Source organism: Salmo salar, chromosome ssa04 (genome assembly GCF_905237065.1).
Source record: "Salmo salar chromosome ssa04, Ssal_v3.1, whole genome shotgun sequence".
Lineage (NCBI taxonomy): Eukaryota > Metazoa > Chordata > Actinopteri > Salmoniformes > Salmonidae > Salmo > Salmo salar.
This window is the reverse complement of record NC_059445.1, coordinates 56,401,383-56,415,936: the sequence shown is the minus strand read 5'-3', so window position 1 is coordinate 56,415,936 and position 14,554 is coordinate 56,401,383. Positions and strand designations below refer to the sequence as shown.

The window sequence follows — 14,554 nt, the reverse complement described above, 5'->3', positions numbered from 1 at the left end:
GAGGAGTCACTCACTGTGGCCTTGTGGCAGTCTCTGTTTCTTCCCGCAGCACAGAGTCAATCACCTGGCTGGTGTCATTACTCCTTTTAGAAGGGGAGACAATCATGCTCCCTCCATCCTTCGCTCTGTAAACCTCTTTGATCCATCTTTTTGTATCCCCAATCTCTCGCTCTTTCTCGCCCTGTTCTCTCTCGCCTCTTCCTCTCTCTCATCGTGCTGCCGTGGCAAAGTGAACTCAGACGAGGACACCCGCCAGATAAATAAGGTTGACACTTTGCGGCAGCCTTGGCGCTAACAATCTCTCCCTTTCTCACTCTCTCCTTTCTTACATCTCTCTTCTGTCAAGTCTTGCTCATGCTCCCCTGCTGTCGGCTTACATGTCATAGTTAATGCAGTGTTTCAATAGCATCTGGAATAAAAGGCCTTGAGCCGGCATGTTCCCAAACCCACCAGCCCAGCTATTGCCAAGGGGTAGGTAACCCAACACCAGGTCTGTGAGAGCAGAGGACACAAGCTCATGACTAAATTAGTGAGTTTCCAGCCTCCAAGTTGGTGTGTATGGTGTTAATTTGACTTGGTTTCACACACATTCCTTCTCAGTGATGTCATGCATGCCTATGTGGTGCAGCGATGTTAGTGCCTGCTTAGCGTGTACTCATGTTAGCCATGGAAATTTGGTGTGGACAGACAAATTATTTTGCTCTAGTTAAACATCTGTCTGAATTATTTGGGTCCGGTCAGTGTAACACATTCATTGTGCAGAGGAGATGGAGGGGGCATGCCTGCTGTACTTCACGTTCCTGTTTTATGGCTGTTTTCATGTTGAATGAAAAGCTTTTCCTCCAGCCGCCAGCATTGAGGGACCTCATGGTGGATGAAGAGCATGTAAATCTGTCTAGACCATTGTGGAATGACTGTTATAGGACAGGAGGACACTCCTATTGAGGGGGTTCTGTCCAGTGTCCACTCCGGGTAACATTGGTCAGATATACGACTTCCTCAAATGCTTTGGCATAGGCATCATGTCTAGAGGTTCAAATGCGTATCCAGTATACATACATTCCCTTTGATTTGTCAGCCTTGAGTTTCATTATTTTTTGTGGAGTGATATGCACTGTTCATTTTGAAGAACATTGGTGAACTTCTCCAGGGCCTTGTCTGACAAGGCATCAGTGTGTCTTCATTTTTACAAATGTCACCACAAATGTCACCATAAACGTCCAAGCCTCCAACCAGGTTTGTTTCAAACACAAATCATCATAGTCCTGTCATCAGTCAGGTTTTATAACTGGAATCTCTTGAAAAGTAGTACTATTATGTGTTCTGTTCTGGGCTTGGATAAGGCCAAGCTTATCTTTAGGTAGATAGAAACCTTTGTAGTGTGTTTCCATGTGAATCACCCACAATGGCCAGGCAGTTCTAAATGTAATGGAGTGTCTTTCCTGAGTGATGAATCGTGTTTGGCTGTAGGGCTGCTTCTGCAGCAGAGCTCCATTGTCTACTGTTCAAATCAGTTGGGGATCGTTACTTCTTACGCACTGCCTACAGAGTTCCCTTCCACCGAGCAATAGCAGCAAGGTCAGGGCATCCCTCCAGCCAATGAGTGATGGTTACGCTGCAGTGACGTCATCAGTGCTATACTAAATGGAACCCTAAACTAGAGTGTACAGGAACTGATGTGCAACTCTGTGTAATAGAATTGCGACCATACAATTAGATGGGTAGCTAGTTCTCTTTCTCTGTCACTTCTATAATAATGATACAGGAGAGTTCCTGCTTATTAACTCATATAGCCCTTTTAATGGGCTCTTAAAATACTTTTACAGAACTTTCAACTTAACTGTCAGTTTTCTTAATTTGATCAAGAGAATTTGTCCAAGAAGTCAAATGAATAGCTTTGGTCAGAATGCATTGTCTGAGAGTGAGCCATCTCTGTCTGTAGGCTATTATATTTCTGTGTGTGCAGTGGTTCTTCCTTTTAACATTTTTGAGCTGGTTTCTGACAGTGTGGTAAATTGCATCATTCTGTCATTGCTCCACACTATCACAAGGGGGAGTTAGAACGCTGATCTATCAGTAGTCTAAACGGTGCACAAATTAACTATCTTTTCATAAATTTAATGGCGGTGTGAATGTTTCAGTCCGAGAGTCTCTTCTCTGGCACTAGAGTCCTGCATCAGGCAACAACAACAAAACAATTCTGGCGGTGTTCCTGGATTTGAGGGAGAACTTTGGTAAATGCAATGCCGAATTACACTTGACATATAGATTGACGATTTTGGATAAATAGGCACGGTGGGCTTTTGGTTTCTCTTCCTCTAAAAACCAAAATAAATCATTGTAAATAACAAACGGTCTTTGTTTACCACAGTGTGAAAGAGTGATAGCCCATCTATAGAAAGTGAGTTTCTGAAACACCGAGCCCTTTGCTGACGTGAAGAAGAAACTGAATGAAAGAGGTCAGCGAGGATTTGTCTTACTCATTTGTGGCTTTGGATCAACATAAATAAGTACCAACATTCTTTAATAAATGTCTTGACCAAGTAAATCTGCTCGTGTGTTCAATTATTTGTGACATTGTGGTTACAATGAAGAATGTAAATTAAATAAATCCTGTTGATAATGAATAATCAGATGTGTTGCAAGCTTGTAATTTTACCTTATTTTATTTGATCTTTTTAGGCCATACAAAACATACAAATGACAACTACTTCACCTGCCCAGACCCACCTGCTCACATCCCCATCTCTGACTCTCCGCTTCAAATTGCACCATTTTGTTTCTCTCCATCGCCCACACGCACTTTCAACATTTCGATAATAAAGCATTTATAGTAGAGGTCGACCAATTATGATTTTTCAACGCCGATACCGATTATTGGAGGACCAAAAAAAGCCAATACTGATTAATCGGCCGTTTAAAAATATTTTTTTAAATATTTATTTGCAATAATGACAATTACAACAATACTGAATGAACACTTAACTTAATATAATGCATCAATAAAATCAATTTAGCCTCAAATAAATAAGGAAACATGTTCAATTTGGTTTAAATAATGCAAAAACAAAGTGTTGGAGAAGAAAGTAAAAGTGCAATATGTGCCATGTAAGAAAGCTAACGTTTAACTTCCTTGCTCAGAACATATGAAAGCTGGTGGTTCCTTTTAACATGAGTCTTCAATATTCCCAGGAGGAGCTTTTAGGTTGTAGTTATTATAGGACTATTTCTCTCTCTACGATTTCTATTTCATATACCTTTGACTATTGGATGTTCTTATAGGCACTTTAGTATTGTCAGTGTAACAGTATAGCTTCCGTCCCTCTCCTCGCTTCGAACCAGGAACACATCGACAACAGCCACCCTCGAAGCAGCGTTACCCATGCAGAGGAAGGGGAACAACTACTCCGAGTCTCAGAGCGAGTGACGTTTGAAACGCTATTAGCACGCACCCCGCTAACTAGCTAGCCATTTCACATCGGTTACACCAGCCTAATCTTGGGAGTTGACAGGCTTGAAGTCATAAACGGCGCAATGCATTGCGAAGAACTGCTGGCAAAACGCACGAAAGTGCTGTTTGAATGAATGCTTACGAGCCTGCTGGTGCCTACCACCGCTCAGTCAGACTGCTCTATCAAATCATAGACTTAATTATAATGTAATAAACACACAGAAATATGAGCCTTAGTTTCAGGACTCGACCATATTAATGACCTATCATCTCGAAAACAAAAACGTTTTTCCTTTCAGTGAAATACGGAACCGTTCCATATTTTATCTAACGGGTGGCATCCCTAAGTCTAAATATTCCTGTTACATTGCACAACCTTCAATGTTATGTCATAATTATGTAAAATTCTGGCAAATTAGTTCGCAACGAGCCAGGTGGCCCAAACTGTTGCATATTCCCTGACTCTGCGTGCAATGAACGCAAGAGAAGTGACACAATTTCACCTGGTTAATATTGCCTGCTAACCTGGATTTCTTTTAGCTAAATATGCAGGTTTAAAAATATATACTTCTGTGTATTGATTTTAAGAAAGGCATTGATGTTTATGGTTAGGTACAATCGTGCAACGATTGTGCTTTTTTCGCAAATGCACTTTTGTTAAATCATCCCCTGTTTGGCAAAGTTGGCTGTCTTTGTTAGGAAGAAATAGTCTTCACAGTTCGCAACGAGCCAGGTGGCCCAAACTGCTGCATATACCCTGACTCTGTTTGCAAGAGAAGTGACACATTTTCCCTAGTTAAAAGAAATTCATGTTAGTAGGCAATATTAACTAAATATGCAGGTTTAAAAATATATACTTGTGTATTGATTTTAAGAAAGGCATTGATGTTTATGGTTAGGTACATGTTGGAGCAACGTGTACCTAAGCAATTATATGCAACGCAGGACACGTTAGACAAACTAGTAATATCATCAACCATGTGTAGTTAACTAGTGATTATGATTGATTGTTTTTTGTAAGATAAGTTTAATGCTAGCTAGCAACTTACCTTGGCTTCTTACTGCATTCGCGTAACAGGCAGGCTCCTCGTGGAGTGCAATGTAAAGCAGGTGGTTAGAGCGTTGGACTAGTTAACCGTAAGGTTGCAACATTGAATCCCCAAGCTGACAAGGTAAAAATCTGTCGTTCTGCCCCTGAACAAGGCAGTTAACCCACCGTTCCTAGGCCATCATTGAAAATAAGAATGTGTTCTTAACTGACTTGCTTAGTTAAATAAAGGTGTTAAAAAAAAAAGCGTCCAAAAATTCCGATTGTTATAAACTTGAAATTGGCCCTAATTAATCGGCCATTCCGATTTTAATCGGTCGACCTCTAATTTAAAGGCTAACATTGGTTGATTTTTAATACTTCTAACAGCCAAATGTCTAACTCCTGTAACTTTTGGACTTTTTAACATTCCCATAAGGCATTGATTATTATAACATAATGAAAATGTTCCATGTAATTTAAATTACTGCAGGCCTAAGACCTATGGGTTTAACCTTCTGAATGAATATATTGAAGATGGACTGAAACATTCACACCATTAATTTACAAAAGGATAGTCTAATAGCTTGGCTAGGTGTGACAAATTCCGCCATTTGTGCCACAGTTTAGACTACTGATAATTGCTGCGGTCAGTCAGAGTTGAGTCCTTTTGTAAAGTGTAGCCTAATGGCCAAAAAAGGGCAAACTTACAATGTATTCGATGCTTAAATACTCAAGTTTTACATTTCCTGATTCAACTGCAAAATGGATAAAGAATATACTGTACAGTTTGTTCATCAACATCTTTTATGCTTTTGTTAATAAAATAATGATACTCTTTCAAAATGCAGATGTTTATTTCAGCTACTGTACAGCTCAGTTCAATATTAGTTGCGCTTCCACCCTAGCTTCACGACCATGGGTAAAACCTTGCAGAGATGGCCTCCCGAGTGGTGCAGCGGTCTAAGACACTGCAGTGCTTGAGGCGTCATGTCTCAGAAGTTTCTGTCCGTGACCTATGGAACCTGAAAAACGTTAAAGACCGAGTTAATGAGTACTTGAGGTCACTGAGAAAGTCTGAACATGTCCTGCTCTCCCTTGTGTGGAATTAGGCACTTTACTATGTAGGCTACAGAAAACATTGTCCTGTTGGTTTTTGTCAGACTGCACAGTAGCCTAATAAACATAAGTTTTAAAACAGTTTCAAAAAAAAAAATTCAATAATATACTGCTCAAAAAAATAAAGGGAACTCTTAAACAACACAATGTAACTCCAAGTCAATCACACTTCTGTGAAATCAAACTGTCCACTTAGGAAGCAACACTGATTGACAATACATTCACATGCTGTTGTGCAAATGGAATAGACAACAGGTGGAAATTATAGGCAATTAGCAAGACACCCCCAATAAAGCAGTGGTTCTGCAGGTGGTGACCACAGACCACTTCTCAGTTCCTATGCTTCCTGGCTGATGTTTTGGTCACTTTTGAATGCTGGCGGTGCTTTCACTCTAGTGGTAGCATGAGACGGAGTCTACAACCCGCACAAGTGGCTCAGGTAGTGCAGCTCATCCAGGATGGCACATCAATGCGAGCTGTGGCAAGAAGGTTTGCAGTGTCTGTCAGCGTAGTGTCCAGAGCATGGAGGAGCTACCAGGAGACAGGCCAGTACATCAGGAGATGTGGAGGAGGCCGTAGGAGGGCAACAACCCAGCAGCAGCACTGCCAGAGCCCTGCAAAATGACCTCCAGCAGGCCACAAATGTGCATGTGTCTGCGCAAACGGTCAGAAACAGACTCCATGAGGGTGGTATGAGGGCCCGACGTCCACAGGTGGGGGTTGTGCGTACAGCCCAACACCGTGCAGGACGTTTGGCATTTGCCAGAGAACACCAAGATTAGCAAATTCGCCACTGGGGCCCTGTGCTCTTCACAGATGAAAGCAGGTTCACACTGAGCACGTGACAGAGTCTGGAGATGCCGTGGAGAACGTTCTGCTGCCTGCAACATCCTCCAGCATGACTGGTTTGGTGGTGGGTCAGTCATGGTGTGGGGTGGCATTTCTTTGGGGGGCCGCACAGCCCTCCATGTGCTCGCCAGAGGTAGCCTGACTGCCATTAGGTACCGAGATGAGATCCTCAGACCCCTTGTGAGACCATATGCTGGTGCGGTTGGCCCTGGGTTCCTCCTAATGCAAGACAATGCTAGACCTTATGTGGCTGGAGTGTGTCAGCAGTTCCTGCAAGAGGAAGGCATTGATGCTATGGACTGGTCCGCCCGTTCCCCAGACCTGAATCCAATTGAGCACATCTGGGACATCATGTCTCGCTCCATTCACCAATGCCACGTTGCATCACAGACTGTCCAGGAGTTGGCGGATGCTTTAGTCCAGGTCTGGGAGGAGATCCCTCAGGAGACCATCCGCCACCTCATCAGGAGCATGCCCAGGCATTGTAGGGAGGTCATAGAGGCACGTGGAGGCCACACACACTACTGAGCCTCATTTTGACTTTTAAGGACATTATATCAAAGTTGGATCACCCTGTAGTGTGGTTTTCCACTTGAATTTTGAGTGTGACTCCAAATCCAGACCTCCATGGGTTGATAAATTGGATTTCCATTGATTATTTTTGTGATTTTGTTGTCAGCACATTCAACTATGTACAGAAAAAAGTATTTAATAAGATTATTTCTTTCATTCAGATCTAGGATGTGTTGTTTTAGTGTTCCCTTTATTTTTTTGAGCAGTGTATATTTGCACCACTGCAGATGCTTTGTATTTATTTTTTATAATACTGTTGTCGGTTTACAGTAGTGATGGACAGTTGGAGGCATTTTGAAAATAACATGTTTTCAAACACTTGTTTTTCCACAAGTGTAGCAGGTTGTGAACTCTGCAAACAATGTTTCCACTTTGAGAATGGCAAATGACTAATGAATACATTCATTCAATACATTGGAATACAAAAGAATCCATCCACCCACGATGGACTAGCAGGACAATACTCATGCCAAGAAGGACATCAAGAAGGAGGGTAGGAGGAGGACCATTGTATTTAAAGACACTGCACAGTAGCCTAATAAACATGCTTTAAAAAAAAGAATCTTAGAAATCAAACTTTTTCGTCACATGCGCTGAATACAAGTGTAGATCTTACTGTGAAATGCTTACTTACAAGCCCTTAACCGACAGTGCAGAGTAAGAAATATTTACCAAATAAACTAAAGTAAAAAAAAAATAAAATAAAAAATTAAAGTAACACAATAACGAGGCCAGTCATAGCCAAAAGTTGAGAATGACACATATTAATTTCCACAATGTTTGTTGCTTAAATGTCTTTAGATATTTGTCAGATGTTACTATGGAATACTGAAGTATAATTACAAGCATTTCATAAGTGTCAAAGGCTTTTATTGACAATTACATGAAGTTGATGCAATATTTGCAGTGTTGACCCTTCTTTTTCAAGACCTCTGCAATCCACCCTGGTATGCTGTCAATTAACTTCTGGGCCACATTCTGACTGATGGCAGCCCATTCTTGCATAATCAATGCTTGGAGTTTGTCAGAATTTGTGGAGTTTTGTTTGTCCACCCGCCTCTTGAGGATTGACCACAAGTTCTCAATGGGATTAAGGTCTGGGGCATTCCCTGGCCATGGACCCAAAATATCGATGTTTTGTTCCCCGAGCAACTTAGTTATCACTTTTGCCTTTATGGCAAGGTGCTCCATCATGCTGGAAAAGGCATTGTTCATCACCAAACTGTTCCTGGATGGTTGGGAGAAGTTGCTCTCGTAGGATGTGTTGGTACAATTCTTTATTCATGGCTGTGTTCTTAGACAAAATTGTGAGTGAGCCCACTCCCTTTGCTGAGAAGCAACCCCCCACATGAATGGTCTCAGGATGCTTTACTGTTGGCATGACACAGGACTGATGGTAGCGCTCACCGTGACTTCTCCGGACAAGCCTTTTTCCGGATGCCCCAAACAATCGGAAAGGGGATTCATCAGAGAAAATGACTTTACCCCAGTCCTCAGCAGTCCAATCCCTGTACCTTTTTTGCAGAATATCAGTCTGTCACTGATGTTTTTCCTGGAGAGAAGTGGCTTCTTTGCTGCCCTACTTGACACCAGGCCATCCTCAAAGTCTTTGCCTCACTGTGCGTGCAGATGCACTCACACCTGCCTGCTGCCATTCCTGAGCAAGCTCTGTACTGGTGGTACCCCGATCAGCAGCTGAATCAACTTTAGGAGACGGTCCTGGCGTTTGCTGGACTTTCTTGGGTGCCCTGAAGCCTTCTTCACAACAATTGAACCGCTCTCCTTGAAGTTCTTGATGATCCGATAAATGGTTGATTTAGGTGCAATCTTACTGGCAGCAATATCCTTGCCTGTGAAGCCCTTTTTGTGCAAAGCAATGATGATGGCACGTGTTTCCTTGCAGGTAACCATGTTTGACAGAGGAAGACCAATGATTCCAAGCACCACCCTCCTTTTGACGCTTCCAGTCTGTTATTCGAACTCAATCAGCATGACGGAGTGATCTCCAGCCATGTCCTCGTCAACACTCACACCTGTGTTAACGAGAGAATCACTGACATGATGTCAGCTGGTCCTTTTGTGGCAGGGCTGAAATGCAGTGGAAATGTTTTTGGGGGATTCAGTTCATTTGCATGGCAAAGAGGGACTTTGCAATTAATTGCAATTAATCTGATCACTCTTCATAACATTCTGGAGTATATGCAAATTGCCATCATACAAACTGAGGCAGCAGACGTCGTGAAAATTAATATTTGTGTCATTCTCATCTTTTGGCCACGACTGTACAGGGGGTACCGTTATCGTGTCATTGAGTAAAATTAATTTTCATATTTTTTGGAATAGAAACACCATAAATAAATCCCAAAGTCTTAACAAAAAGGTTTTAAAGTCTCCTAGTAAAGCCAAAATTAAACTATCAAAATGCATTCCTGAATTAAATCGCTTTAGCCGACATGTTGCGGTTTATTCATTGTTTAATTGTTCAAGGCTCCCTTTTGTTATTTCGTTTTATAACTAAAATGCTTGACTGTATTTAAAGACATGGATGACTTGTATGCTTTGCCAATAGGAAAGTTAAAACATCTACAGTAAACAGGACTCTTAGGCCTACAGCTCCATGTCATTTCAATAACTTAGCTTCTCAAAGATGCCCCCTGGTGGTCAAACTAGCACTAACTAGCATTAATGGCAACAATGGCTGACAGTTAAATAACTTTAGAATTCTGCGGCACCCCGCAAGTCGCTCTGCAGTATGACAACTTTTAAAGGAAGAACCACTCTGTCATTGAAAGGCACCCAGGCTGCTACACATGAGTGAAAGAATGCGGTGCCGGCCGGTTGGGGTTGTGGAGGGTGTGTCTCACCATTGATAAAGATGTAGGCCTTTCCTGGAAATGTGGGTTGTGTTAGCTGATTAGCAGTGGGCCAAGTCGTCTGTGGGGTATTAACAGAGGAGACACTGAAGTTGACCCATATGCTTTCTCTTCTCTACACCCTCAGGCCTGATTCAGTCAAAACCGGTAACTGGGTTACCTGGATATGTCAACAATGAATTAGCATTTGACTTGTGTGCAGCAAGAGAGCACGTTTGAATTGTTTCAAATTGTCTGGCCTAGGCAAAGTTGTTTGAGTAGGCTACATTAATTCAATTAATTAAAAATATATATATTTTATTTTTATCAAACTTTATTCCTTTTGGCCAGTGACCTGTAAAGCAGACCACTGGTTTTGATTTGAATAGATTAGGTCTCCATGTTTGTGCTTCTTCATGTGCACTTTTATAGAATCAAGGGCATTATCTAGGGGAATTCCAGTGTTAAAAAGCCTGGAATGACATGTCCTCCAAGATTTGCTTTGTGAGGAGGAATAAAATACTTTGCATTACATTCCCAAATTGTGTGTTGTTTGGCCTTTTGTGTAATACAGATTTATTTAAAGAAGCTAAGGAATATGCCATCTGATATTGGTTGAAATGTCAGAGTAGATGTGGTGAGCCATGAGGGGTTGTGCCAAACAGCTGCGTACAGAATAGTTCTGTAGTAGTGATGTGTTTTAAGCTTGGGGCAGCAATTAACTCTTCACCCCCAAACCTGTCCCCTGCCCCTCTCTCTGTCAGACTCTGTTCCTGTCATTTACCATACCAGCTGTAGGAGAAGTGGCATCTCAGCCCTGTGTGTCTGTATTGAGGGCGGTCCCTGTTTTTTATCTTCAGTTTAAATTCAACTCCCCTCAGTGTGATGTATGTGATCTGAAAGAGAACTCAGTTTTGGCTGCATTTCAAGTCTGAGCAGCTAGTAGCTAGATAGATACATGGCGGATTCTCCCTCAGCCCCTAGTAGCTGTGGAGGGAGAAGGAGATCCCTGGCCCGCATCATTAATGAGCCTAAACCAATACCTGCAGGTTGTAGTCTAACTATTACTCTGTAATAATCACACGTTTTGCCTGGCAGCCCTAGTCCAGTAAACACATTTACAGTCCCACATTACACAACTAGAATATGGTGAGAAAGTAAAATGAGGTGAGGGGAAAGTCCAACTTATCCTCAGAGACACAGTGCCACCAAATGTTACCATGACCCTTCTCAGTGATAAATGGGTACGTAGGCACAGTATGCAACACTTCCCTGCAGACGCCAGGTTGTTGCTGTGTCAGGGTTTGAGAGTCAGTATGAGTTTGAGGCTGGTCTATAGGTACTGTGCCAGCCAGGCCTGACGGACTGGGTGACAGTGGTGCTGTTAATCTAGCGTCCCGCAGGTCTTTATTGGAACACAGGTTAACCCCTTGTGTTCCTCCTGCTCATGCAGGTTGACCATACCGTCTCTGTGTGTTGTCATTGTGAGTTCAACAACCGGTCAGAACAGGATAGGGAGATTACTGAATTCCGGTGCTTTTAGGCTGGTATAGTCGGTTCCCCTGCGGGAACTTTCTGGAACATGTATTTTAGAGGTGGACCGATTTAATCGGAAGGGCCGATTTTTATTTTTTTTTTATTTTTTTATTTTATTTGTTTATTTTTTGTTATTTTTATTTTTTAAATTTTTTTTATTTATTTTTTTTTCCCAAGTTTTTATAACAATCGGTATTTTAGGACTCCGATTTGCCAATGTTTATTTTTGAAAAATATATATATTTAAAAAAAAATATATATATATATTTTATTTTTTTACACCTTTTAACTAGGCAAGTCAGATTAAAAACACATTTTAATCAGGCTGACTACCTGTTATGCGAGGGCAGCAAGAAGCCAAGGTAAGTTGCTAGCTAGCATTAAACTTAGTTTTTTTATAAGATATCAATCTTAACATAATCACTAGTTAACTACACATGGTTGATATTACTAGTTTGTCTAACGTGTCCTGCGTTGCATATAATTGATGCGGTGCCTGTTAATTTCTCATGGAGTCACAGCCTACTTCGACAAACGGGTGATTTAACAAGCGCATTTGCGAAAAAAGCACCGTCGTTGCACCAATGTACCTAACCATAAACATCAATGCCTTTCTTTAAAATCAATACACAAGTATATATTTTTAAACCTGCATATTTAGTTAATATTGCCTGCTAACATGAATTTGTGTCACTTCTCTAGCGTTCCATGCAAGCAGTCAGGGTATATACAGCAGTTTGGGCCGCCTGGCTCATTGCGAACTGTGTGAAGTCCATTTATTCCTAACAAAGGCCGTAATTAATTTGCCAGAATTGTACATAATTATAACATTGAAGGTTGTGCAATGTAACAGGAATTTTTAGACTTATGGATGCCACCCGTTAGATAAAATACGGAACAGTTCCGTATTTCACTGAAAGAATAAACATTTTGTTTTCGAAATGATAGTTTCCGGATATGACCATATTAATGACCAAAGGCTCGTATTTCTGTGTGTTATTATGTTATAATTAAGTCTATGATTTGATAGAGCAGTCTGACTGAGCGACGGTAGGCAGCAACAGGCTCGTAAGCATTCATTCAAACTGCACCTTCGTGCATTTACCAGCAGCTCTTCGCAATTCTTCAAGCATTGCGCTGTTTATGACTTCAACCCCTGAGATTAGGCTGGCGTAACCGATGTGAAATGGCTAGCTAGTTAGCGGGGTGTGCGCTAATAGCGTTTCAAACGTCACTCGCTCTGAGACTCGGAGTAGTTGTTCCTCTTGTTCTGTATGGGTAACGCTGCTTCGAGGGTGGCTGTTGTCGATGTGTTCCTGGTTCGAGCCCAGGTAGGAGCGAGGAGAGGTACGGAAGCTATACTGTTACACTGGCAATACTAAAGTGCCTATAAGAACATCCAATAGTCAAAGGTATATGAAATACAAATTGTATAGAGAGAAGTAGTCCTATAATAACGACAACCTAAAACTTCTTACCCTGGGATTATTGAAGACTCATGTTAAAAGGAACCACCAGCTTTCATATGTTCTGAGAAATAACTTAAACGTTAGCTTTTTACATGGCACATATTGCACTTTTACTTTCTTCTCCAACACTTTGTTTTTGCATTATTTAAACCAAATTGAACATGTTTCATTATTTATTTGAGGCTAAATTGATAGTATTTATGTATTATATTAAGTTAAAATAAGTGTTCATTCAGTATTGTTGTAATTTTCATTATTACACAAAAAAAACAGCCGATTAATCGGTATCGGCTTTTTTTTGGTCCTCCAATTATCGGCATTGAAAAATCATAATTGGTCGACCTCTATTCAATAGTAGGCTATATAGCCTTTTGACTGTAAGACGATTGGCTTGCTATTTTTGCATGTTTCCATGAAGCTCTTAATGAGAAATCCCGTGTATTCATAGTAGGTTGTTTTCTGTTGGTCACGTCATTTGACCGTTTGGATAGTTTATACTGTTTGTTGACTGGTTAATGAGGGTCGGTTAGTCAGCAGCAAAATGTACCGAATTGTGATTCCCTACTTGTCATCATCAGACATGTATTCTTGTTTACTAACACCTCAAATGTTCAACACATTATTACATGTTTCAGTTCTAGTTGGTGTTGACATACCCCCCCTTTCCAAGAGACCATGCAGCTCTGCTCTGGTCCATCTCTCTGGAGTGCTGCTCAGTGTCAGGCTCAATGACATCACCAGTCAGTCACACAGCAGCACACTCCTGAGCTGATGTTAACCCCCTGACATAACACTAGTTTAGCCATGGCCTTTCATTCATCCCATCTAATGGTGCAGATAAGTCTACTGTACAACCTGCAGATTTGTCAACCTTATTACCTTCTTGGTTAACTAAGTTACAAAATGTAGAAGTTAACAAATGTGTCAAAGTGTGTATTTTTTAATTCAATTTGCCCTTTTCTCATGTTCTCTTCCTACCTGTCATTCTGTCTGGCACCAGTTGATAGTGAAGTCCAACAAAAATGTTGATCTTCCTATAATAGCAGTTTGAGAGAGAGGCCTACTATGGGTTGACCTTATTGCTATTTATTGGCTTATTTTAGAGCCCCTCAAAGTGTTTCTGTTTCATCTGGTTTCTTCTACTTCCCAGGTTATTGAACGCTAAATGGCACCTAACTTTTCTCCTCTTTCCACCCCCCTTCTCTCAGCTCCAGAACTTGGGCATTAACCCAGCCAACATTGGGTTCAGCACCCTGACGATGGAGTCTGATAAGTTCATCTGTATCCGGGAGAAGGTGGGCGAGCAGGCACAGGTGGTGATCATCGACATGGCCGACCCCAACACACCCATCCGCAGACCAATCTCTGCAGACAGCGCCATCATGAACCCCGCCTCCAAAGTCATTGCACTTAAAGGTACGCCAATTGGAACTGACAGTCTGAATTTCGTTTAGCCTTTATTAAACCAGGATACAATCCCTTTGAGGTTAACCTCTGCAGGGAGTTATTTGTACGTACAAGAGTTATCATACGTAGGCTTACATTCCATCCGCTTAAGGTTGTGTTGATGTTTTTCTGGATGTAGTACAGCAGCATTTAACCCTTAATGGGCCTGCCTGTCTTCATGATTCAGTTTTTACACGTTTGTAATGTAGCCAGCAGATTTCTGTCAACATCC

At 41.5% G+C, this 14,554-nt stretch overlaps 1 protein-coding gene across 7 annotated transcripts in view; it reads left to right on the top strand.

Annotated features, from left to right (window-relative positions):
• The window catches only part of LOC106603518 (clathrin heavy chain 1), a 58,321-nt gene that overhangs the window by 10,610 nt on the left and 33,157 nt on the right, over positions 1-14,554 (top strand). For all 7 annotated transcript variants that reach the window (XM_014197311.2, XM_014197310.2, XM_014197315.2 and 4 more), the window contains exon 2: positions 14,085-14,292. In XM_014197311.2, the coding sequence (XP_014052786.2) occupies positions 14,085-14,292 (208 nt within the window). The remainder of the gene's footprint in view (positions 1-14,084; positions 14,293-14,554) is intronic.